This window comes from Coregonus clupeaformis, chromosome 3 (genome assembly GCF_020615455.1).
Source record: "Coregonus clupeaformis isolate EN_2021a chromosome 3, ASM2061545v1, whole genome shotgun sequence".
Classification (NCBI taxonomy): domain Eukaryota; kingdom Metazoa; phylum Chordata; class Actinopteri; order Salmoniformes; family Salmonidae; genus Coregonus; species Coregonus clupeaformis.
In genome coordinates, this window is record NC_059194.1 from 37,182,505 (window position 1) to 37,209,790 (window position 27,286).

The following is a 27,286-nucleotide window of genomic DNA, read 5'->3' on the forward strand; positions in this document are numbered from 1 at the left end:
AATATTTTGAGTGGCAAAGACTACAGTGGTCATACATAATTCATAGATTCACCAAACATCTATTATTATTCTGTTTCATTATTCCTAGTAAATACTACTGGTTATGATTGCAGACAGAGCCCAGAGAATGGGATGGTGCAATATTGAATTAGTCATATTTTGATAAGGTGCATGCATGGGGATGTCCACGTCACCCAGAGATATGCCCATGCTGTAGAGATACACCTAGAGGACTGAAACTTCACTGCTGTAGGCATAATACAGCTAGGGCTATCTAGACTTAAGCTGGCAAACAAATCCATTACATTAGCTACCTAAATGTGAAGTAAACTCAATTGACGAGTAATAAAGAATGGAGACTTTTAACTTGAAAACGTGCAGGATACCTCTTTCCGGTTTCTTTTTTTATACTGTGTTATGCTTGTTCGGGTAGCACTCCTCACAGGCCGTTTTTTTTTTGTTGGTGAGATGAACCTGCCAAAACTCTGAAAGGTATTATTGTAGGTCAGAATTGCAACACAATATTTATTCCAGCCTAAAATGTTAGTCCATAATTGTAACATGGTGTTTGTATGTTCCGATGAAATTTTGACGTTTAGGTTTCATGCATGGCTTTTCTTACAATCTTTACAATTTAAGTATGGATTTTCTTACGATCCGTACGTTCAACCTTTTGGCAGCTGTCTGGCTCCATAAAAAAGTGTCTGGAGAAATTCACAAAGGAAGATGGCGGTGCAAGAGACAGCTGCCCAACTCTCCATGGCTCTGAAGGTTCAAGAATATCCCACTTTGAAGGTTTGAAATTGCTTATTTGAAATTTTAATCGAGACGAACCGATGATGATGCAGGCATGAGCTTCAGATTTGTCAAACTAGGCACTAATTCCGATTATTTGAATGACTAGTTAACGTTAACTAGCGACGCCAGGGCAGGGGGCAAGTTGGTTCAAAACAACGGCTTATGTCATATGGTGAAGATTACGAACAGATTTGATGGTGTGGTCAGATACACCAATCTCAACCTAGTAGTTTGTAAATTATCGAGACGATTGGAGGTTATTTACTAACTTTGTTAGCTAAAAATAGAATTTCGTAGTCATTTATTTAGCTATCTAGCCAGCCAGTTTAATAGGATGATACCTGTCAGCTAGCTAGGCTAACTAGCAAACTTTAGCTAACTAGCGGGTTCTCCGTCGATATTCTTCTGTGACGTGTGAAGTCAACTATTCATAGCTAACAAGTTACTGTCTTAAATAAATGTAACTAGTTAGATAACTAGCTAGGAGACATGTAACGTTAACTATCCACGTTTGTTTCCAAATTCACATGACATAATGGGTCCTCTCCAGCTGCGAGGTAAATTACAGCGTCCCCAAAAATATTCTGATGTACAGTAGCTAGCTAGTAAATCCAAAGCGACATGATGCATCCTAGTTAGTTGATCGTTTGCAGCTGTGTAAATATGTTCTGTACGTGGTCAGTGACTAGTAGCTATAGCAAGATAGCTCGATGAAAAAATGCTATCTAGCTAGCGCAATGTCCTCAAAGTACTACCTCTATATTGCTGAGAAGATCTAGTCTGCAGCCATATCACAATGCGACACTATTGTTCTGTGGCAGCTGCTAGACGGCTAATGTTTGCTTTGTAAGTGGCCATTTTATCTGAATAGTAATTACTCCCAATAAGGGTTGCACGAGTAGTTGAATGCCATGTGAGTGGTGGTTATGTTAGCATAATTAGACGGTTATGTAAGATTTCTATTCTGTGTTGATGCCTTAGTGATTGGTTGGAAAGTGTTATATATTGGAGGATATGTTCTCAACAAGTTATGGGTCAAATAATTGGAAACTTCAGCCAAATAATGATTATTAGATGGTCAGAATGTACCACCGAAACCACCTCACTTAGGTTTTGCATTGTTCATTTGTACAGGTACCATATGAAACTCTGAACAAGCGCTTCAGAGCTGCACAGAAGAACATTGACCGGGAGACGAGTCACGTAACCATGGTGGTGGCGGAGCTGGAGAAGACCCTCAGCAGTTTCCCAGTGGTGGATTCTGTGGTGTCCCTTCTGGATGGGGTGGTGGAGAAGCTCAATGCCCTGAAAAGAAAGGTAGGTTCACCCAGTTGCTCTCAGAAGAATTAGCATTGGAATGCTTTGCAGGTATTTTTTTTATGGCATTCCTCCTCCAACCCCAGATAGCCTAGCTACTGCTATTTCAGGGAGAATAGCTGAAAGTTAAGCCAACTTTACATGTTTTCAAATCCAAGCACATGTCAAATCTTGTATATGTTTATTGAGTGATTTCCAAGACAGAATAATGATTCATCAACATGAAAGTTAGTAGAAAAATATAGCAGTAAAATACAATAGAAAGAGAGGACCCAGCAGAGCAGAGATACTGCATGCAGTAAGTATACAAAATCTAAATGGTGGATGTTGTGTAGGCTGCTGAGTCCATCCAGGCTGAGGATGAGAGTGCTAAGCTGTGTAAGCGGAGGATTGAACACCTGAAGGAACATAGCAGCGACCAGCCAGCAGGTGTCAACGTCTGGAAGAAGAAACGAATGGACCGCATGATGGTAGAACACTTGCTGCGGTGTGGCTATTACAACACAGCAGTCAAACTGGCACGGCAAAGTGGCATCGAGGTGCATCCCACTTCTATCTGTCAACATGTCATCTTATATTCATGGATGCTACAATCTAGTTCCTTATTCCTTACAGAAAGAGACTTCTGTGGTGTCCAATTGCTTGTAGTGCTCCTAGTATTTAAATTGTTTAGAGAACTACATGTGCTGTCTCTATTTGATATAACTCCGCTTTCTCCCTGTCCTACAGGACCTGGTCAACATTGAGATGTTCCTCACAGCCAAAGAGGTGGAGGAGTCACTGGAGCGACAGGAAACAGCCACCTGTTTGGCCTGGTGCCATGACAACAAGTCACGCCTCCGCAAGATGAAGGTGAGCTGGGGGATTATGCCATGTCTGTTAGTAGAAGATGATGGCAGTGTCTCATACATTACGTTATGTATAAACTCATTGATGCTTCTCCTTCCAGAGCTGCTTGGAGTTTAGCCTGCGAATCCAGGAGTTTATTGAGCTCATCCGACAGAACAAGCGCATGGACGCTGTCAGGTAGGAAACCGTTTATACTGACATAGCACATCCTGTATTAAAATATTCAGGTTAATGTTGAAACATATTCATAGTTGAAATGAGAACAATCATGATCCATGTTTTTCACAGACATGCACGGAAGCACTTCAGCCAAGCAGAGGGGGGTCAGCTGGACGAGGTGCGGCAGGTGATGGGCATGCTGGCGTTCCCCTCAGACACCCATATCTCCCCTTATAAGGTAATACCATAGTAGTGATCTGTAGTGTGGGTGTGTGTGCGCACACATATGCCTTTGTAGGTTTGGGTTAAATGCGGAAGACCCATTTCAGTTGAATGCATTCAGTTGTACAACTGACTAGGTATCCCCCTTTCCTTACAAGCACGATTCGATACGCATCTAGATACATGGACTCCGATATAGGAACAATACTTTTAATTTGAAACTATTGGATGCAGTTCGACATGATTCGATGCACTAACAATTGTTGCATGAACACATTAATTTTTCATTCTAAATTAATATCTTATCCTCATGGAGCTCAGGAGCTGAGCTGGATCTGTCTGAGCTGACTTCTCTGAGCTGTGTATGTGAGAATTTTGTAGTGTGTGTGTGTGAGCTGAGGCATATGGCAGACTGAGCATCTACCACTATCAGATTAGAGGGGGGTGGGTGCTCGCATGCTCCCTAAAAAGATGTTCGCTTGCACACAAAAAAAAATTAATATTACCCCGGTACAGTAGAGGGTGATGAGCTGGTAATAGACATCTACAGCCAAACAAGGAAGACACATGCAGGAGAATAAGTGTACACAGAGAGACACTTGACTGGAGTTGTGTGAATTGCCCGGGATCTACTAGATTTGATGTACCTAGCAACACATATAATAGGCGACATACAGAGACCGAGAAGATGCCGCTACAGGTTCACAATTGTGGATGTAGGGGCATACAGTGGGGAAAAAAAGTATTTAGTCAGCCACCAATTGTGCAAGTTCTCCCACTTAAAAAGATGAGAGAGGCCTGTAATTTTCATCATTAGGTACACGTCAACTATGACAGACAAAATGAGAAAAAAAATTCCCGAAAATCACATTGTAGGATTTGTAATGAATTTATTTGCAAATTATGGTGAAAAATAAGTATTTGGTCAATAACAAAAGTTTCTCAATACTTTGTTATATACCCTTTGTTGGCAATGACACAGGTCAAACGTTTCCTGTAAGTCTTCACAAGGTTTTCACACACTGTTGCTGGTATTTTTGCCCATTCCTCCATGCAGATCTCCTCTAGAGCAGTGATGTTTTGGGGCTGTCGCTGGGCAACACAGACTTTCAACTCCCTCCAAAGATTTTCTATGGGGTTGAGATCTGGAGACTGGCTAGGCCACTCCAGGACCTTGAAATGCTTCTTACGAAGCCACTCCTTTGTTGCCCGGGTGGTGTGTTTGGGATCATTGTCATGCTGAAAGACCCAGCCACGTTTCATCTTCAATGCCCTTGCTGATGGAAGGAGGTTTTCACTCAAAATCTCACGATACATGGCACCATTCATTCTTTCCTTTACACGGATCAGTCGTCCTGGTCCCTTTGCAGAAAAACAGCCCCAAAGCATGATGTTTCCACCCCCATGCTTCACAGTAGCTATGGTGTTCTTTGGATGCAACTTAGCATTCTTTGTCCTCCAAACACGACGAGTTGAGTTTTTACCAAAAAGTTCTATTTTGGTTTCATCTGACCATATGACATTCTCCAAATCCTCTTCTGGATCATCCAAATGCACTCTAGCAAACTTCAGACGGGCCTGGACATGGATTTGAGTCCCTGGCGGCGTAGTGTGTTACTGATGGTAGGCTTTGTTACTTTGGTCCCAGCTCTCTGCAGGTCATTCACTAGGTCCCCCCGTGTGGTTCTGGGATTTTTGCTCACCGTTCTTGTGATCATTTTGACCCCACGGGGTGAGATCTTGCGTGGAGCCCCAGATCGAGGGAGATTATCAGTGGTCTTGTATGTCTTCCATTTCCTAATAATTGCTCCCACAGTTGATTTCTTCAAACCAAGCTGCTTACCTATTGCAGATTCAGTCTTCCCAGCCTGGTGCAGGTCTACAATTTTGTTTCTGGTGTCCTTTGACAGCTCTTTGGTCTTGGCCATTTTTTTATTTTTTTTTATTTCACCTTTATTTAACCAGGTAAGCCAGTTGAGAACAGGTTCTCATTTACAACTGCGACCTGGCCAAGATAAAGCAAAGTAGTGCAATAAAAACAACACAGAGTTACATATGGGGTAAAGAACATAAAGTCAAAAATACAACAGAAAATATATATACAGTGTGTGCAAATGTAGCAAGTTATGGAGGTAAGGCAATAAATAGGCTATAGTGCAGAATAATTACAATAGTATTAACACTGGAATGCTAGATGTGCAAGAGATTATGTGCAAATAGAGATACTGGGGTGCAAAAGAGCAAAATAAATAACAATATGGGGATGAGGTAGTTGGGTGGGCTAATTTCAGATGGGCTGTGTACAGGTGCAGTGATCGGTAAGGTGCTCTGACAACTGATGCTTAAAGTTATTGAGGGAGATAAGAGTCTCCAGCTTCAGAGATTTTTGCAATTCGTTCCAGTCATTGGCAGCAGAGAACTGGAAGGAATGGCGGCCAAAGGAGGTGTTGGCTTTGGGAATGACCAGTGAGATATACCTGCTGGAGCGCAGACTACTGGTGGGTGCTGCTATGGTGACCAATGAGCTAAGATAAGGCGGGATTTGCCTAACAGTGATTTATAGATGGCCTGGAGCCAGTGGGTTTGACGATCGAACATGTAGTGAGGACCAGCCAACAAGAGCGTACAGGTCACAGTGGTGGGTAGTGTATGGGGCTTTGGAGACAAAACGGATGGCACTGTGATAGACTACATCCAATTTGCTGAGTAGAGTGTTGGAGGCTATTTTGTAAATGACATCGCGAAGTCAAGGATCGGTAGGATAGTCAGTTTTACGAGGGCATGTTTGGCAGCATGAGTGAAGGAGGCTTTGTTGCGAAATAGGAAGCCGATTCTAGATTTAACTTTGGATTGGAGATTCTTGTGTGAGTCTGGAAGGTGAGTTTACAGTCTAACCAGACACCTAGGTATTTGTAGATGTCCACATACACTAGGTCAGACCCGTTGAGAGTGGTGATTCTAGTCGGGTGGGCGGGTGCCAGCAGCGTTCGATTGAAAAGCATGCATTTAGTTTTACTAGTGTTTAAGAGCAGTTGGAGGCTACTGAAGGATTGTTGTATGGCATTGAAGCTCGTTTGGAGGTTTGTTAACACAGTGTCCAATGAAGGGCCAGATGTATACAAAATGGTGTCGTCTGCGTAGAGGTGGCTCTGAGAGTCACCAGCAGCAAGAGCGACATCATTGATATACACAGAGAAAAGTGTCGGCCCAAGAATTGAACCCTGTGGCACCCCCATAGAGACTGCCATAGGTCCAGACAACAGGCCCTCCGATTTGACACACTGAACTCTATCTGAGAAGTAGTTGGTGAACCAGGCGAGGCAGTCATTTGAGAAACCAAGGCTATTTAGTCTGCCAATAAGAATGCGGTGGTTGACAGAGTCGAAAGCCTTGGCCAGGTCGATGAAGACGGCTGCATAGTACTGTCTATTATCAATCGCGGTTATAATATCGTTTAGGACCTTGAGCGTGGCTGAAGTGCACCCGTGACCAGCTCGGAAACCGGATTGCATAGCGGAGAAGGTACGGTGGTATTCGAAATGGTCGGTGATCTTTTTGTTAACTTGGCTTTCAAATACTTTCGAAAGGCAGGGCAGGATGGATATAGGTCTGTAGCAGTTTGGATCTAGAGTGTCACCCCCTTTGAAGAGGGGGATGACCGCGGCAGCTTTCCAATCTCTGGGGATCTCAGACGTTATGAAAGAGAGGTTGAACAGACTAGTAATAGGGGGTTGCGACAATTTCCCGTGGCTAGTTTTAGAAAGAAAGGGTCCAGATTGTCTAGCCCAGCTGATTTGTAGGGGTCCAGATTTTGCAGCGCTTTCAAAACATCAGCTGTCTGAATTTGTGTGAAGGAGAAGCGGGGGGGGGGCATGGGCAAGTTGCAGCAGAGGGTGCAGAGTTGGTGGCCGGGTTAGTGGTAGCCAGATGGAAAGCATGGCCAGCTGTAGCAAAATGCTTGTTGAAATTCTCGATTATTGTAGATTTATCGGTGGTGATAGTGGAGTTTGGAGTGTGACTGTTTGAGGTTGTGGACAGGTGTCTTTTTATACTGATAACAAGTTCAAACAGGTGCCATTAATACAGGTAACGAGTGGAAGACAGAGGAGCCTCTTAAAGAAGAAGTTACAGGTCTGTGAGAGCCAGAAATCTTGCTTGTTTGTAGGTGACCAAATACTTATTTTCCACCATAATTTGCAAATAAATTCATTAAAAATCCTACAATGTGATTTTCTGGATTTTTTTTTCTCAATTTGTCTGTCATAGTTGACGTGTACCTATGATGAAAATTACAGGCCTCTCTCATCTTTTTAAGTGGGAGAACTTGCACAATTGGTGGCTGACTAAATACTTTTTTCCCCCACTGTATGGCCGAGAGAGCTATGGTGGAGTGTTTCAAGAGTTCTTTTGGGTCCAAATTGCTGCAGGAGACCCTTGATTTACCACCGCAAGCTATCCTGCCAGTTACCACAATGCGAAGTCCATATGTTTTCCTGGGAGATAGCTTTCCCCCTACATGAGAACCTCATGCGCCCTTATTCAGGTATGTTGATAATAGAATGTTGGAAACAATTTCACTTTTTCTGTTTCTAATTTCCCTTTTTAATGCATACATGTATTCACCTCTATGATGAATGGCATTTTATCAAGGCGCTTGGAATATGGTTTCTGGAAAATAGTATGGTATTTTTTTTGTTTACCATATGTGTATATTATATCTGACATTCTCTTGTTACCTCTCACTCACAGGTGTCCGTCTCAATGAACCTGAGGGTACCTGGAACTACCGCCACTAGTTGTCGGAGAGTCCGAGAATGCATTCAGCGTCATGGCTGCAAAGATGAGGATTCTTGGTCGCCTAATGGAGTGTACCCCTGAAAAGGCTAAGGTCATGTGTGGCCCTCCACAACTACCTGTCCTCCACGGATGAAGCTCATGAGCCAAACGCAAGATACGTGCCTCCCGCTGTTGTTGACACACACCTCCCTTCTGGCAACTACCAACCTGGAGAGTGGAAGAGGGTTGTGACAGGGAACAACAATCCCCATGAACCAGGGAGACATTCGCGCCAGGGTGACACGGCTTGCAGGTTAAACAAGTGGGAAGCTCTTCCATGGCAGGAAGACATGGTTAGGAGAGGACTACTCAACCCAAGTCCATCAATGATGCAGAATAGATCTTTGTTTTGACTGCTCACACACACACACACCCCTTGATGGACTCAGTGAACCAAAGTACTTTGTACTAAAATGTAGAGTTTTTGAAAAATCTTGTTAATAAAATGAAACCTGATTATGATGTCTGTGTGGAGTAATTTAGATTAGATTGAACTATGCCACAAGTAGATGGAAGCCTGTAAAGTCTGTGGCACACAGCTCTTCTGTACGTTGCCAGCACTTGATGTTCAAATAGAATGCATTAAAACAACTTGTATTGAGATGAAGAAATGCCAACGTAACTTTTTCAGCACACAAAACCTTTTCTTGCTTCTGGGCGTTGAAAGTAAACCACAATACAAAAGTAATAAATATTTATGCGCAATGTAAATATTTTGGAACAATAGTAAAACGGTGTCCGCTATGAACAGACATGTAAACAACAAAAGTGTCTATGGAATAAAGTGAAAGTGATTAGTGTCTGACTCCTGAGATGTCTGAACAACAACAGAACAAGTTGTTAATTTCATTGTGGTCCCAGTCGTTCGGTTCATATCCTCTTTTTGAAGTCATGACCAACTCATGCAGCTGGTGATCGAATTCCTCCCTGAGTTTTGGGCGGAGTTCATCCATGAAATCAGCTATAAGTGCAGGGCCCTGTGGAGAGAATAAGAGAGGGGGAAAAAGTAAGAGAGGAAAGGGGATCGGTAAAGGAGAGTCTGAAGTAATTTTTATGTATTTAACTCTGGTACAAGCTGGTGGCTCGGTGCATGACCATCTCCTGATCTTGAGATCTGACTTCAATGCCTTAGCGAGTGATGTGTCAAGGGCTGAGTCTGCAGCTCTTTTCTCCCTTCTTCTCACACCCTTCGTACTACTGCTGCAGCTCTGTGGCATTGGTGAGGAGCAAGCCAGTGGAGTAGGTATTGGAGGTGATAGTCAGGATAGAGCTTCCCAGGATCTGCATGGAGATTGTTTCTAATTGTGCACGGCAGCTCAGTGAGGGAGATGGGCTGGGGGCCAATAACCAGTCAGTACTGGGAGCAGAGGTAGTGCTTGGGGCCGGTGAACAGGCAGCGCTGGGGTGCAGAGAACAACCAGGTACTGTCTCCATTCACTGGTGTTTGTGCCTTGAAAAATAAATTAGATGGCTATTTAGTACACATCCAAATGATCAATGAACATATCAAACTACAATAGACTATATGTTTGAGCAGAGTTGAGTAGGCCTGGCCTAGCTACTCAAATCTGCTCAAACGTTTGCAACATTTTGACTAGTTGGACCTTGCTACAAAACTTTTGACTTCGGTGTTACCAGTCTTAAAGCTTATGATTTTCTTTCTCTGACAAAATGATGTTTGTTCAAAAGTTGCAAAGATCTTTAGTTGGTTGGCTTGCTTTCTCTGCTGCTAGGCTAGCTAGCCATTAGCCAGCCAAGTAGCTAGCACTAGCTGTTGTTAGCAAAACATGGCTACTCTTTTTATCGACTACAATAGAAAATACAACAACATAGCTCATCCTTTTGTGAAGACTATATGTTGCTTTCAGTCTTCACGTGCCAAACAAGCAGGCAGCAACATTTCTGGAGTAGCCTTTCCACCAGCATCTCCACTGCGATCCTTGTTTCTTTTCTTTGCCTTGAACTTGTTGCGAACCCTACTCCACTTTTTCGAACAAGTAGTTGGGTCGGACCCCAGCGTCTCCGCAATCTCCCTAAATTAATTGGCATTTACATGCTGGTCTTTATATAATACATTCATGGCTAGAATCGTATTGGTGAAGGTACTTCTCCACCACCTCAGTCAATCGAGTTGTTGTTCGCCATGTTGAATCCACACTGAGTTTCGGGCTGAATCGACAAGAAGAAGAAACTTGCATCACCCCTACAGTTGACCAATCACGGACGAAGAGGCGTAGACTTTGGCTCCCGAACTTAGGCTGGCCTTGAGAAAATGTTTTGTGCCTAAACAGCCGAAAAAACCCTAGCTGAAAACCAAAACGCCCCAAAATGTCGTCATAATATATGCACAAACTGTTTCGGTTGGGAAGCATGCGGCTGCCTTAACATTCTACATATTTTCAAGCATGGTGGTGGCTGCATCGTGTTATGGGTATGCTTGTCATCGGCAAGGACTAGGGACTTTTTTTAGGATAAAAAAAACAAACAGAATCGAGCTAAGCAAAGGCAAAGAGGAGGAAAACCTGGTTGATTGCTTTCCAATAGGCACTGGGAGAGAAATCCACCTTTCAGCAGGACAATAACCTAAAAAAAAAAGGCCAAATATACACTGGAGTTGCTAACCAAGATGACATTGAATGTTCCTGAGTGGCCTAGTTACAGTTTTGACTTACAGTACCAGTCAAAAGTTTGGACACACCTACTCCTTCACAGGTTTTTCTTAATTTGTACTATTTTTTACAATGTAGAATAATAGTGTAGACATCAAAACTATGAAATAACACATGGAATTATGTAGTAATCAGAAAAGTGTTAAACAAGTCAAAATATATTTGAGATTCTTCAAATAGCCACCCTTTGCCTTGATGACAGCTTTGCACACTCTTAGCATTCTCTCAACCAGCTTCACCTGGAATGCTTTTCTAACAGTCTTGAAGGAGTTCCCACATATGTTGAGCACTTGTTGGCTGCTTTTCCTTCACTCTGCTGTTCGACTCATCTCAAACCATCTCAATTGGGTTGAGGTTGGGGGATTGTGGAGGCCAGGTCATCTGATGCAGCACTCCATCACTCTCCTAATTGGTCAAATAGCCCTTACACAGCCTGGAGGTGTGTTAGGTCATTGTCCTGTTGAAAAACAAATGATAGTCCCTCTAAGCCCAAACCAGATGGGATGGCGTATCACTGCAGAATGCTGTGGTAGCCATGCTGGTTAAGTGTGTCTTGAATTCTAAATAAATCCCTGACAGTGTCACCAGCAAAGCACCCCCACACCATAACACCACCTCCTCCATGCTTTACGGTGGGAACTACACATGCGGAGATCATCCGTTCACCCACACCGTCTCACAAAGACAAGGCGGTTTGTACCAAAAATCTCCAATTGGGACTCCAGACCAAAAGACATTTCCACCGTTCTAATGTCCATTGCTCGTGTTTCTTGGTCCAAGCAGGTCTCTTCTTCTTATTTGTGTCCTTCAGTAGTGGTTTCTTTGCAGCAATTCGACCATGAAGGCCTGATTCACGCAGTCCCCTCTGAACAGTTGATGTTGAGATGTGTCTGTTACTTGAACTCTATGAATAATTTATTTGGGCTGCAATGTCTGAGGCTGGTAACTCTAATGAACTTATCCTCTACAGCAGAAGTAACTTTTGGTCTTCCATTCCTGTGGCGGTCCTCATGAGAGCCAGTTTCATCATAGCGCTTGATGGTTTTTGCGACTGCACTTGAAGAAACTTTCAAAGTTCTTAAATGTCTTAAGGTAATGATGGACTGTCATTTGTCTTTGCTTATTTGAGCTGTTCTTGCCATAATATGGACTTGGTCTTTTACTACATAGGGCTATCTTCTGTATACCCCCCCCCAGCTGATCAACTTTAATTTTGCAGATAGATTGTAACTTCCATGAATGTAATTGTCTGCATCACTTCCAATCCCCCATATGTTTCTTTTTTCGCATATATATATATATATATATATATATATACACATACATATATATATATATATATATATACACATACATATAAATACATATACATACATACAGTTGAAGTCGGAAGTTTACATATACTTAGGTTGGAGTCATTAAAACTTGTTTTTCAACCACTCCACAAATGTCTTGTTAACAAACTATAGTTTTGGCAAGTCAGTTAGGACATCTACTTTGTGCATGACACAAGTAAGTTTTCCAACAATTGTTTACAGACAGATTATTTCACTTATAATTCACTGTATCACAATTCCAGTGGGTCAGAAGTTTACATAAACTATGTTGACTGTGCCTTTAAACAGCTTGGAAAATTCCAGAAAATGATGTCATAGCTTTAAAAGCTTCTGATAGGCTAATTGACATCATTTGAGTCAATTGGAGGTGTACCTGTGGATGTATTTCAAAAATGGGAAAATCAAAAGAAATCAGCCAAGACCTCAGAAAAAAACATTGTAAACCTCCAGAAGTCTGGTTCATCCTTTGGAGCAATTGCCAAATGCCTGAAGGTACCACGTTTATCTGTACAAACAATAGTATGCAAGTATAAACACAATGGGACCAGGCAGCCGTCATACCGCTCAGGAAGAAGACGCGTTCTGTCTCCTAGAGATGAATGTACTTTGGTGCAAAAAGCGCAAATCAATCCCAGAACAACAGCAAAGGACCTTGTGAAGATGCTGGAGGAAACAGGTAGAAAAGTATCTATATCCACAGTACAACAAGTCCTATATCGACATAACCTGAAAGACCGCTCAGCAAGGAAGAAGCCACTGCTCCAAAACCGCCATAAAAAAGTAAGACTACGGTTTGCAACTGCACATGGGGACAAAGATCGTACTTTTTGGAGAAATGTCTGGTCTGATGTAACAAAAATAGAACTGTTTGGCCATAATGACCATCGTTATGTTTGGAGGAAAAAGGTGACGGCTTGCAAGCCGAAGAACACCATCCCAACCTTGAAGCACGGGGGTGGCAGCATCATGCTGTGGGGGTGCTTTGCTGCAGGAGGGACTGGTGCACTTCACAAAATAGATGGCATCATGAGGAAAGAAAATTATGTGGATACAGTGGCTTGCGAAAGTATTCACCCCCCTTGGCATTTTTCCTAATTTGTTGCCTTACAACCTGGAATTAAAATAGATTTTTTGAGGGTTTGTATCATTCGATTTACACAACATGCCTACCACTTAAAGATGCAAAATATTTTGTATTGCGAAACATACTAGAAATAAGAGAAAAAAACTTAACTTGAGCGTGCATAACTATTCACCCCCCCCCAAAGTCAATAATTTGTAGAGCCACCTTTTGCAGCAATTACTGCTGCAAGTCTCTTGGGGTATGTCTCTATAAGCTTGGCACATCTAGCCACTGGGATTTTTGCCCATTCTTCAAGGCAAAACTGCTCCAGCTTCTTCAAGTTAGATGGGTTCTGCTGGTGTACTGCAATCTTTAAGTCATACCACCGATTCTCAATTGGATTGAAGTCTGGCCTTTGACTAGGCCCTTCCAATACATTTAAATGTTTCCCCTTAAACCACTCAAGTGTTGCTTTAGCAGTATGCTTAGGGTCATTGTCCTGCTGGAAGGTGAACCTCCGTCCCAGTCTCAAATCTCTGTAAGATTGAAACAGGTTTCCCTCAAGAATTTCCCTGTATTTAGCGCCATCCATCATTCCTTCAATTCTGACCAGTTTGGTGTTCTCGGGGTGATGAGAGGTATTGGGTTTGCGCGTTTTCCTTGATGGCCAAAATGCTCAATTTTAGTCTCATCTGACCAGAGTACCTTCTTCCATATGTTTGGGGAGTCTCCCACATGCCTTTTGGCGAACACCAAACGTGTTTGCTTATTTTTTTCTTTAAGCAATGGCTTTTTTCTGGCCACTCTTCCGTAAATCCCAACTCTGTGGAGTGTACGGTTTAAAGTGGTCCTATGGACAGATACTCAAATCTCCGTTGTGGAGCTTTGCAGCTCCTTCAGGGTTATGTTTGGTCTCTTTGTTGCCTCTCTGATTGGCAGGTTTGTTGTGGTGCCATATTCTTTCAATTTTTTAATAATGGCTTTAATGGTGCTCCGTTGGATGTTCAACGTTTCTGATATTTTCTTATAACCCAACACTGATCTGTGCTTCTCCACAACTTTGTCGCTGACCTGTTTGGAGAGCTCCTTGGTCTTCATGGTGTCGCTTGCTTGTTGGTGCCGCTTGCTTAGTGGTGTTGCTTAGTGGGGCCTATCAGAACAGGTGAGTATATATACTGAGATCATGTGACAGATCACATGACACTTAGATTGCACACAGGTGGACTTTATTAAACTAATTATGTGACTTCTGAAGGTAATTGGTTGCACCAGATCTTATTTAGGGGCTTCATAGCAAAGGGGGTGAATACATATGCACGCACCACTTTTCCGTTATTTATTTTTTTGAATTTTATGAAGCAAGTTATTTTTTTCATTTCACTTCACAAATTTGGTCTATTTTGTGTAGGTCCATTACATGAAATCCAAATAAAAATCAATTTAAATGACGGGTTATAATGCAACAAAATAGGAAAAACGCCAAGGGGGATGAATACTTTTGCAAGGCACTGTGTATTGAAGCAACATCTCAATATATCAGTCAGGAAGTTAAAGCTTGGTCGCAAATGGGTCTTCCAAATGGACAATGACCCCAAGCATACTTCCAAAGTTGTGGCAAAATGTCTTAAGGACAACAAAGTCAAGGTATTGGAGTGGCTATCACAAAGCCCTGACCTCAATCCTATAGAACATTTGTGGGCAGAACTGAAAAAGCCTGTGCGAGCAAGGAGGCCTACAAACCTGACTCAGTTACACCAGCTCTGTCAGGAGGAATGGGCCAAAATTCACCCAACTTATTGTGGGAAGCTTGTGGAAGGCTACCCGAAACGTTTGACCCAAGTTAAACAATTTAAAGACAATGCTACCAAATTCTAATTGAGTGTATGTAAACTTCTGACCCACTGGGAATGTGATGAAAGAAATAAAAGCTGAAATAAATCTCTCTCTACTATTATTCTGACATTTAATATTCTTAAAATAAAGTGGTGGTCCTAACTGACCTAAGACGGCAGGTAGCTTAGTGGTTAAGAGCGTTGTGCCAGTAACCGAAAGGTCGCTGGTTCTAATCCCCGAGCCGACTAGGTGAAATATCTGTCGATGTGCCCTTGAGCAAGGCACTTAACTCTAATTGCTCCTGTAAGTCTGGATAAGAGCGTCTGCTAAATGTCAACAAAAAAAAAGGAAAAAATACATCTTTACTAGGATTAAATGTCTGGAATTGTGAAAAACTGAGTTTAAATGTATTTAGCTAAGGTGTACAGTGGGGAAAAAAAGTATTTAGTCAGCCACCAATTGTGCAAGTTCTCCCACTTAAAAAGAAGAGAGAGGCCTGTAATTTTCACCATAGGCACACGTCAACTATGACAGACAAAATGAGAAAGAAACATCCAAAAAATCACATTGTAGGATTTTTTATGAATTTATTTGCAAATTATGGTGGAAAATAAGTATTTGGTCAATAACAAAAGTTTCTCAATACTTTGTTATATACCCTTTGTTGGCAATGACACAGGTCAAACGTTTTCTGTAAGTCTTCACAAGGTTTTCACACACTGTTGCTGGTATTTTGGCCCATTCCTCCATGCAGATCTCCTCTAGAGCAGTGATGTTTTGGGGCTGTCGCTGGGCAACACGGACTTTCAACTCCCTCCAAAGATTTTCTATGGGGTTGAGATCTGGAGACTGGCTAGGCCACTCCAGGACCTTGAAATGCTTCTTACGAAGCCACTCCTTCGTTGCCCGGGCGGTGTGTTTGGGATCATTGTCATGCTGAAAGACCCAGCCACGTTTCATCTTCAATGCCCTTGCTGATGGTAGGAGGTTTTCACTCAAAATCTCACGATACATGGCCCCATTCATTCTTTCCTTTACACGGATCAGTCGTCCTGGTCCCTTTGCAGAAAAAACAGCCCCAAAGCATGATGTTTCCACCCCCATGCTTCACAGTAGGTATGGTGTTCTTTGGATGCAACTCAGCATTCTTTGTCCTCCAAACACGACGAGTTGAGTTTTTACCAAAAAGTTATATTTTGGTTTCATCTGACCATATGACATTCTCCCAATCCTCTTCTGGATCATCCAAATGCACTCTAGCAAACTTCAGATGGGCCTGGACATGTACTGGCTTAAGCAGGGGGACACGTCTTGCACTGCAGGATTTGAGTCCCTGGCGGCGTAGTGTGTTACTGATGGTAGGCTTTGTTACTTTGGTCCCAGCTCTCTGCAGGTCATTCACTAGGTCCCCCCGTGTGGTTCTGGGATTTTTGCTCACCGTTCTTGTGATCATTTTGACCCCACGGGTTGAGATCTTGCGTGGAGCCCCAGATCGAGGGGAGATTATCAGTGGTCTTGTATGTCTTCCATTTCCTAATAATTGCTCCCACAGTTGATTTCTTCAAACCAAGCTGCTTACCTATTGCAGATTCAGTCTTCCCAGCCTGGTGCAGGTCTACAATTTTGTTTCTGGTGTCCTTTGACAGCTCTTTGGTCTTGGCCATAGTGGAGTTTTGAGTGTGACTGTTTGAGGTTGTGGACAGGTGTCTTTTATACTGATAACAAGTTCAAACAGGTGCCATTAATACAGGTAACGAGTGGAGGACAGAGGAGCCTCTTAAAGAAGAAGTTACAGGTCTGTGAGAGCCAGAAACCTTGCTTGTTTGTAGGTGACCAAATACTTATTTTCCACCATAATTTGCAAATAAATTCATAAAAAATCCTACATTGTGATTTTCTGGATTTTTTTTCCTCAATTTGTCTGTCATAGGTGAAATGTATGATGAAAATTACAGGCCTCTCTCATCTTTTTAAGTGGGAGAACTTGCACAATTGGTGGCTGACTAAATACTTTTTTTCCCCACTGTATGTAAATTTCCGACTTCAACTGTATATATACATACCCTTTAAAAATATATATATTTCCCTTTATTTACTTTCCAACCCCACCACCCCTTCCCTGATTGGAGTAAACCAGTGAACCACAATGCTTAGTTCTCTACTTCCAGCTTATACATGCTATATACATTTTATGGACACAGTCAATTTTACAATAATTATATTTTGTTTGTATTTACCATTGAACTTCCTCTACCCTTGACCTCTCCGATCGTTTTCATGATGTCCATCTGGTTTGCTTCTATATGCCATATCTTTCTAACTGTGCTCTTTCTCAAAAGCTCTCAACCTATAACCTATACAGTGGGGAGAACAAGTATTTGATACACTGCCGATTTTGCAGGTTTTCCTACTTAAAAGCATGTAGAGGTCTGTCATTTTTATCATAGCTACACTCAACTGTGAGAGATGGAATCTAAAACAAAAATCCAGAAAATCACATTGTATGATTTTTAAGTAATTAATTTGAATTTTATTGCATGACATAAGTATTTGATACATCAGAAAAGCAGAACTTAATATTTGGTACAGCAACCTTTGTTTGCAATTACAGAGATCATACATTTCCTGTAGGTCTTTACCAGGTTTGCATACACTGCAGCAGGGATTTTGGCCCACTCCTCCATATAGACCTTCTCCAGATCATTCAGGTTTCGGGGATGTTGCTGGGCAATACGGACTTTCAGCTCCCTCCAAAGATTTTCTATTGGGTTCAGGTCTGGAGACTGGCTAGGCCACTCCAGGACCTTGAGATGCTTCTTACGGAGCCACTCCTTAGTTGCCCTGGCTGTGTGTTTCGGGTCGTTGTCATGCTGGAAGACCCAGCCACGACCCATCTTCAATGCTCTTACTGAGGGAAGGAGGTTGTTGGCCAAGATCTCGCGATACATGGCCCCATCCATCCTCCCCTCAATACGGTGCAGTCGTCCTGTCCCCTTTGCAGAAAAGCATCCCCAAAGAATTATGTTTCCACCTCCATGCTTCACGGTTGGGATGGTGTTCTTGGGGTTGTACTCATCCTTCTTCTTCCTCCAAACACGGCGAGTGGAGTTTAGACAAAAAAGCTCAATTTTTGTCTCATCAGACCACATGACCTTCTCCCATTCCTCCTCTGGATCATCCAGATGGTCATTGACAAACTTCAGACGGGCCTGGACATGCGCTGGCTTGAGCAGGGGGACCTTGCGTGCGCTGCAGGATTTTAATCCATGACGGCGTAGTGTGTTACTAATGGTTTTCTTTGAGACTGTGGTCCCAGCTCTCTTCAGGTCATTTTACCAGGTCCTGCCGTGTAGTTCTGGGCTGATCCCTCACCTTCCTCATGATCATTGATGCCCCACGAGGTGAGATCTTGCATGGAGCCCCAGACCGAGGGTGATTGACCGTCATCTTGAACTTCTTCCATTTTCTAATAGTTGTTGCCTTCTCACCAAGCTGCTTGGCGATGGTCTTGTAGCCCATTCCAGCCTTGTGTAGGTCTACAATCTTGTCCCTGACATCCTTGGAGAGCTCTTTGGTCTTGGCCATGGTGGAGAGTTTGGAATCTGATTGATTGATTGCTTCTGTGGACTGGTGTCTTTTATACAGGTAACACGCTGAGATTAGGAGCACTCCCTTTAAGAGTGTGCTCCTAATCTCAGCTCGTTACCTGTATAAAAGACACCTGGGAGCCAGAAATCTTTCTGATTGAGAGGGGGTAAAATACTTATTTCCCTCATTAAAATGCAAATCAATTTATAACATTTTTGACATGCGTTTTTCTGGATTTTTTTGTTGTTATTCTGTTTCTCACTGTTCAAATAAACCTACCATTAAAATTATAGACTGATCATTTCTTTGTCAGTGGGCAAACATACAAAATCAGCAGGGGATCAAATACTTTTTTCCCTCACTGTATAAACCCCAGTCGTACTTTATCAAATGCCTTTTCAAAGTCTGCTATGAATAGCAGGCCTGGTTTCCCAGATTTTCATAGTGTTCTATTGTTTCCAGTACTTGCCTTATACACTGCTCAAAAAAATTAAGGGAACACTTAAACAACACAATGTAACTCCAAGTCAATCACACTTCTGTGAAATCAAACTGTCCACTTAGGAAGCAACACTGATTGACAATAAATTTCACATGCTGTTGTGCAAATGGAATAGACAACAGGTGGAAATTATAGGCAATTAGCAAGACACCCCCAATAAAGAAGTGGTTCTGCAGGTGGAGACCACAGACCACTTCTCAGTTCCTATTCTTCCTGGCTGATGTTTTGGTCACTTTTGAATGCTGGCGGTGCTTTCACTCTAGTGGTAGAATGAGACGGAGTCTACAACCCACACAAGTGGCTCAGGTAGTGCAGCTCATCCAGGATGGCACATCAATGGGAGCTGTGGCAAGAAGGTTTGCTGTGTCTGTCAGCGTAGTGTCCAGAGCATGGAGACGCTACCAGGAGACAGGCCAGTACATCAGGAGACGTGGAGGAGGCTGTAGGAGGGCAACAACCCAGCAGCAGGACTGCTACCTCCGCCTTTGTGCAAGGAGGAGCAGGAGGAGCACTGCCAGAGCCCTGCAAAATGACCTCCAGCAGGCCACAAATGTGCATGTGTCTGCTCAAACGGTCAGAAACAGACTCCATGAGGGTGGTATGAGGGCCCGACGTCCACAGGTGGGGGTTGTGCTTACAGCCCAACACCATGCAGGACGTTTGGCATTTGCCAGAGAACACCAAGATTGGCAAATTCGCCACTGGCGCCCTGTGCTCTTCACAGATGAAAGCAGGTTCACACTGAGCACATGTGACAGACGTGACAGTGTCTGGAGACACCGTGGAGAACGTTCTGCTGCCTGCAACATCCTCCAGCATGACCGGTTTGGCAGTGGGTCAGTCATGGTATGGGGTGGCATTTCTTTGGGGGGCCGCACAGCCCTCCATGTGCTCGCCAGACGTAGCCTGACTGCCATTAGGTACCGAGATGAGATCCTCAGACCCCTTGTGAGACCATATGCTGGTGCGGTTGGCACTGGGTTCCTCCTAATGCAAGACAATGCTAGACCTCATGTGGCTGGAGTGTGTCAGCAGTTCCTGCAAGAGGAAGGCATTGACGCTATGGACTGGCCCGCCCGTTCCCCAGACCTGAATCCAATTGAGCACATCTGGGACATCATGTCTCACTCCATCCACCAACGCCACGTTGCACCACAGACTCTCCAGGAGTTGGCGGATACTTTAGTCCAGGTCTGGGAGGAGATCCCTCAGGAGACCATCTGCCACCTCATCAGGAGCATGCCCAGGCGTTGTAGGGAGGTCATACAGGCACGTGGAGGCCACACACACTACTGAGCCTCATTTTGACTTGTTTTAAGGACATTACATGGATTTGGACATTACTAATTTTGAGGGTGACTCCAAATCCAGACCTCCATGGGTTGATACATTTGATTTCCATTGATAATTTTGTTGTCAGCACATTCAACTATGTAAAGAAAAAAGTATTTAATAAGATTATTTCATTCATTCAGATCTAGGATGTGTTGTTTAAGTGTTCCCTTTATTTTTTTGAGCAGTGTATTATCTCCAATGTATCGTACATGTAAAAAATCTGTCTGATTAGAATGAATAATGTCCGACAATACCTTTTTAATTCTATGTGCTATACATTTTGCTAGAATATTTGCATCACAACCCTGAAGTGTGAGGGGCCTCCAATGTTTTAAATGGACTGGATCTTTATATTTTCCACTTGTATCCTGTTTCAGTAATAATGAAGTCAGACCTTCTTCTTGAGTGTCTGATAATCTACCATTTACATAGGAGTGGTTAAAACATGCTAATAACGGTCCTCTGAGAATATCAAAACAGGTTTGGTATACCTCGACTGGCACACCTGTTAATTGAAATGCATTCCAAGTGACTACCTCATGATGCTGTTTGAGAGAATGCCAAGAGTGTACAAAGCTGTCATCAAGGCAAAGGGTGTCTACTTTGAAGAATCTCAAATATAAAATATATTTTGATTTGTTTAACACTTTTTTGGTTACTACATGATTCCATATGTGTTATTTCATAGTTTTGATGTCTTCACTATTATTCTACAATGTAAAAAATTGTGCAAATAAAGAAAAACCCTTGAATGAGTAGGTTTGTCCAAACTTTTGACTGGTAGTGTAAATCGAAAATATATTGCAAGACTTAGATTGCTGTCTAGCAATGATCAACAGCCAACTTGACAGAGCTTGAAATAATAATGTGCAAATATTGTACAATCCAGGTGTGCAAAGCTCTTAGACTTACCCAGAAAGACTCACCGCTGTAATCGCTGCCAAAGTTGATTCTAACATGTATTGACTCAGGGGTGTGAATAGTTATGTAAATGAGCTATTTCTGTATTTCATTTTCAAAATATTTTCACAAATTTCACTAGGTCATTAATCAATTCTGAATTCAGGCTGTAACACAACAAATTATGGAATAAGTCAAGGGGTATGAATACTGTATGAAGGCATTGTACATAGCCAATTAATACAATACAGCTTTGGATTTCACCCATGTCTCAAAAGCGAATGGTTTTGACCGTTTGGAACTTTACAGAGGAGAGCTGCTCTCTTCTCCCGTTCCGACCAGTGCGGCTCGCAAAAATGCTGTCGTTAGGACACCTTTACCCTGTTCATGTAAAAGTCACCAAATACACAGACTGTTTAAACCATAACTATCAAAAATATTTTGTATGGGGAACCTGGCAATTGAAAAGCCCCAATCAGCAGTTAGATGTGCAATCAGCAAGATGTGAGTTGTGGCCACTCCGGTAGCCTAAAACAGTTGTTTTACAGCATATTTGGTAACAATGACCCAGAAAATTACATTCGTTTTCCTTCAATTAATAAAGCCTATGATTTATTATTGCGAAAACCATTTTACAAACATCTGAATGCTGAAGGTGCCGCGCAGATGTAGCCTAGGAATATTAGAACAGGGATAGGGTAGGCCTACCTCTCGTTGGCGCGAGCAGCTGCGTCTCCCGCACTGTGCGCACTGTTGTTATCTGACTTGTAGGTCAATGTCATATGCCGTTACATGCATAAAATGTTGATAGGCTGAAGGAGAGTGCATCAATTCAGTCAGAAAAGATTCAAGTTATTTTCGGAATAAGACAGAAAAAAAGAGTAAACTTTAGTGAACTTGAGATTCATAACATTTTAATCGGTTTTCTTACCGATGCATGCTTCATTTGGATCGGGACCGATGTCTATCGTGAATCGTTACATCCCTACGTCTTTGTGTATGTCAAAATACTGTAGGCCTATGATCAATGGTCTGATTATCTCTTTGTCAATCAACCCTCACAGGATCTCCTGGACCAAGCCCGCTGGAAAATGCTGATCCAACAGTTCAGATATGACAACTACAGATTACATCAGCTGGGCAACAACTCTGTGTTTACCATCACACTCCAGGCTGGCTTGTCTGCTATCAAAACTCCGTATCCTTTCTGGTCACAGCTCTGTAGTTTTGCTATTTCAGGCAGTAACATCATGCAGTGCTCTGTCGTCTGCTTTTTTTGCTGATGCGCTTTCTGTCTCCTTTTGGTTGTGATGGCAGACCTCGTAAATTACTTATCCAAAACCGCACATCAGGGTACATAACTCTTAAAAATGTGTCTCAATGTGTTCTGCCACAGACCCCCAGCTGTGAGGTAATGGAATGTAAAGTAAAATTAACAAATTTGAACCCTTAACCTTTCTACTCCTAGTCAGTGCTATAAGGAAGATAGCACCTCTATAAACCCAGACTGCCCTGTGTGCAGCAAGTCCCTGAACAAACTGGCCCAGCCCCTGCCAATGGCACACTGTGCCAACTCCCGTCTGGTGTGCAAAATCTCTGGGGAGGTGATGAACGAGAACAACCCACCCATGATGCTGGCCAACGGCTATGTGTATGGTTACAATGTGAGTCTCTACATCCCACACGTTTCTTTTTTACAATGGCAATGTAATAATATTCATTGTTTTCATTCATTATTGATGTTAATAATTTGTCCTTCCTTTTCTAGTCTCTTCTATCCATTCGCCAAGACGACAAGGTGATCTGCCCCAGAACCAAAGAAGTCTTCAACTTCTCCCAGGCTGAGAAGGTGTACATCATGTGATGGGGTAGATACTGGATCTCATGTGATAGATACACCTCCTCTACTATGACCGCCTTGTCCAGTGTGAGTGCAGTGGAGCCTCCAGCCCCCCCCCCACCGACCTGCCAACCCTGCCTCCCACTATGGAGAATAGGCCCAAAATCATCTTGGGCAGATTTGTGAAACCGGACTAATTAACAGACTTTTGTTTTTAAAGTGTTGATGTTTTTACTTTTAATTAACCTATAGTCCAACCGGCAGTGTGGCGCGTTATAACTCGGTATTGCTCCAATATGATAAGAGGAGCTTCTCTTTTGCCTTTTTACCTTAGTTAAATCAGACTTACTTAAATCAGAATTACAGGCTGATCACCTTGGTGTTTGCTACATGATGGCACTCATTTCATGATGTGCACAATTTACATAATTTCGGTGTAGCTGTGTGTGGGGGGGGGGGGGGGAATAAATAGAAATACCTTGAAATTGGTAATCTTGTGTTTGTCATTTTTTTACATTTTACATTTTAGTCATTTAGCAGACGCTCTTATCCAGAGCGACTTACAGTTAGTGAATACATATTTTTTTTATATACTGGCCCCCCGTGGGAATCGAACCCACAACCCTGGCGTTGCAAACGCCATTCTCTATCAACTGAGCTACATCCCTGCCGGCCATTCCCTCCCTACCCTGGACGACGCTGGGCCAATTGTGCGCGCCCATGAGTTCTCCGGTCGCGGCCGCGGCGACAGAGCCTGGATTCGAACCAGGATCTCTAGTGGCACAGTTAGCACTGCGATGCAGTGCCTTAGACCACTGCGCCACTCAGGAGTTTGTCCCCCCCTGTGAAATCTGTGATTGCAGATCTGGGACGATACACTCAATCTTGTAAATACTAGAGCGTTGATCATTTGTGTGCAGATTCAGGTCTTTCAAAATGTTAGAGAAACTCCCCCTAGACCTTCCACTTATCAGGCTTGAACAGTCTCACTGTTATTGCTTGGAGTATGGTATGGCAACCTTGTACACAGACCTAATGTATACTCTACTACACAGTAGTGGATTTGTGTCTTACAAGGGAACATGCCAGGTCTGCTCACCTTCTGAAGAGGACCTTGACAAATGGTGTAACTTACAAAAGACTACCTTGTCCAGTGTTTTTTATTTTTATTAACAAGTGGTCTTCTTAGTTTGTGAAGATTGGCGATGCATTTTTGTTTTTTTTACACCCGCATAAAGATGGGTTAATTCATCACTGTACTTTTGATATTTATTTAGTTATACAACTCTGATTGACATAGTCATTGAGTATTTTGGATTGACTATCTTAATTGCATACATATTTTTCAACGATGAACATTGCATTGTAATAAAAGAGAATTTTGATGATATTTTTTGCTCTTAATTTTGTATTATCTTTTACCGATGTTAAGACATTTTGTATGACTAACACAAGTTGCTGCAGATTTCTCAAGGGGCTATTGTTGGTCCAAGGAGTTCCTTGAAATGAGCAAGGGTCACCTTACCATATGTTGGTGTACCTTCCATCACTCCCACCTTTAATTCATCTTGGCTGGTTGCTTCTGAACTGTTTAGTATTGTTATTGTAGAGAGACTGTTTAGAAACTGATCATGCATGTATTATATTGTTAGGATAGATTGATTGATTGATCATGAACCATTGCTGATACAATTGTTTTACTACAATTGGGTCCTGTCTTTCTTTCTATCCACCCAACATCTCCATAGAAGTTGAAGTACTGCTTTATCAGACTGAATATGACAGCGAGTTATGCATACCCAGATTAAATCAATGGCAATTGGCAACATACAGTACATGACCAAAGTATGTGGACACCTGCTTGTCGAATATCTCATTCCAAAATCATGGGCATTAATATGGAGTTGGTCCTCCCTTTGCTGGTATATCAGCCTCCACTCTTCTGGGAAGGCTTTCCACTAGATATTGGAACATTGCTGCGGGAACTTGTTTTCATTCAGCCACAAGAGCATTACTGAGGTTGGGCACTGGTGTTGGGCAATTAGGCCTGGCTCGCAGTCGGCGTTCCAATTCATCCAAAAGGTGTTTGATGGGGTTGAGGTCAGGGCTCTGTGCAGGCCAGTCAAGTTCTTCCACACCGATCTCGACAAACCATTTCTGGAAAGGAAAGGGCCTTACCCAAACTGTTGCCACAAGTTGGAAGCACAGAATCGTCTAGAACGTCATTGTATGCTGTAGCGTTAAGATTTCCCTTCACTTGAACTAAGGGGCCTAGCCCGAACCATGAAAAACAGCCCTAGACCATTATTCCTCCTCCACCAAACTTTACAGTTGGCACTATGCATTGGGGTGGGTAGCATTCTCCTGGCATCCACCAAACCCAGATTCGTCCGTCGGACTACCAGATGGTGAAGCATGATTCATCACTCCAGAGAATGTGTTTCCACTGCTCCAGAGTCTAATGGCGGCGAACTTTACACCACTCCAGCCGACGCTTGGCATTCCGCATGGTGATATTAGTCTGGTGTGCGGCTGCTCAGCCATGGAAACCCATTTCATGAAGTTCCCGACGAACAGTTATTGTGCTGACGTTGCTTCCAGAGGCAGTTTGGAACTCGGTTGTAAGTGTTGCAACCGAGGACAGACAATTTTGACACGCTACGCGCTTCAGCACTCAACGGTCCCGTTCTGTGAGCTTGTGTGGCCTACCACTTGGCGGCTGAGCCGTTGTTTCTCCTAGACGTTTACACTTCATAATAACAGCCATACAGTTGACCGGGGCAGCTCTAGCAGAGTAGAAATTTGACAAACTTACTTGTTGGAAAAGTGGCATCCTATGACGGTGCCATGTTGAAAGTCACAGCTCTTCAGTAAGGCCATTCTACTGCCAATGTTTTTGCTATGGAGATTGCATGGCTGTGTGCACGATTTTATACACCTGTCAGCAACGGGTGTGGCTGAAATAGCCGAATCCACTAATGTCAAGGGGTGCCCACATACATTTGTATAAATAGTGTATATGTAGACTGAGAGACCATACTGTTTTTGCCTGAATGGTACACTGACATTTTATTTTCCTAAATATTCCTACTATTAAAGAGATTCTCCGGTACTTCTGTTTACTTTTTAGCCAGTAGTTCTGAAAGTAGGCTTACAAGCCAAAAGTGGTCCCTGAAAATTGCATACTAGGTGTGCAGATATGTGCACCAAGTCATTACAAACACTGCTGTGTGTGCATCTTGCTAGCTGTCACTCAAATGACGAGGGGGTGAATCTCATTGGCTACAACTTGAATTGCTAGGGGGCTCGCCCACTTGGGGGGAAATCTAGGGAAAATGGCTCAGCACAGTCTCTTTCAAACCAGGGACTTTGTGGCTAATTGAGGTAAGACAGTAATTCTGTCATTGACACATCCAGCCCAAAAAATACTTTATATTCGCCAAAGTTCCGGAGCATGTCTTTAAAGTATGGCCTTTTATGACAATTTGCTTGACAGTAGCATATTTTAAAGTGTGGTGATACTAATGATTTGTCAGCACATATGGTTTGTTTACAAAGCAGGTTAGGATAATAAACATTGCAGGTTAGGAGAATGAGGTTAAAATTAAGAAAAGGGTTAGGTTTAGCTACAATGCAACAGTTGTCATGAACTGTGGTCCCCAATTGTCAACAACTGTGGTCCCCAACGTGACCACTAGATAGAGTTGTAAGCCTACATCTAGCCACAACTGTAGAAACGTAAACAAACCATCTGTGGTGACAAATAATCAGTATCAGAGAGGAAGAGGCGAAGTGAGAGGGTTTACTCCGCCCAAAATATGTCCACGTTAATCAGATCATTAATTAAGTGAGGAGTTTTTGTATGGGGGGCAATGAGAGAGTGTCGAATTTAGTCAAGATAAAAATGTATTGCTATTTTGATTCGTGAGGCTTATTTGATCTAACAGAAGTTTCGTAATGCTTTGTTGTTATGAGTGTACTAATATAAGTGTGATGCACGTGACATCCCGGCAACCTTGAGAAAAAACACTTTATATC

At 42.7% G+C, this 27,286-nt stretch overlaps 1 protein-coding gene across 3 annotated transcripts; it reads left to right on the plus strand.

The window, feature by feature from the left end:
* The first annotated feature begins 382 nt into the window (after positions 1 to 382).
* On the plus strand, positions 383 to 23,710 carry LOC121544984 (E3 ubiquitin-protein transferase MAEA). 3 transcript variants are annotated; one of them, XM_041855284.2, is made up of 10 exons: positions 383 to 492; positions 681 to 795; positions 1,933 to 2,115; positions 2,451 to 2,654; positions 2,845 to 2,967; positions 3,065 to 3,141; positions 3,253 to 3,361; positions 22,473 to 22,606; positions 22,877 to 23,072; positions 23,177 to 23,710. In XM_041855284.2, the coding sequence occupies exons 2-10, from the start codon at positions 727 to 729 to the stop codon at positions 23,270 to 23,272; spliced, it is 1,191 nt and encodes a 396-aa protein (XP_041711218.1). In that variant the 5' UTR covers positions 383 to 492; positions 681 to 726; the 3' UTR covers positions 23,273 to 23,710. The 3 variants fall into 3 exon arrangements, with proteins under 3 accessions (XP_041711218.1, XP_041711236.1, XP_041711227.1); XM_041855302.2 differs by having other exon boundaries at positions 2,451 to 2,585; XM_041855293.2 differs by having other exon boundaries at positions 442 to 492; positions 640 to 795.
* The last annotated feature ends 3,576 nt before the right edge of the window (positions 23,711 to 27,286 follow it).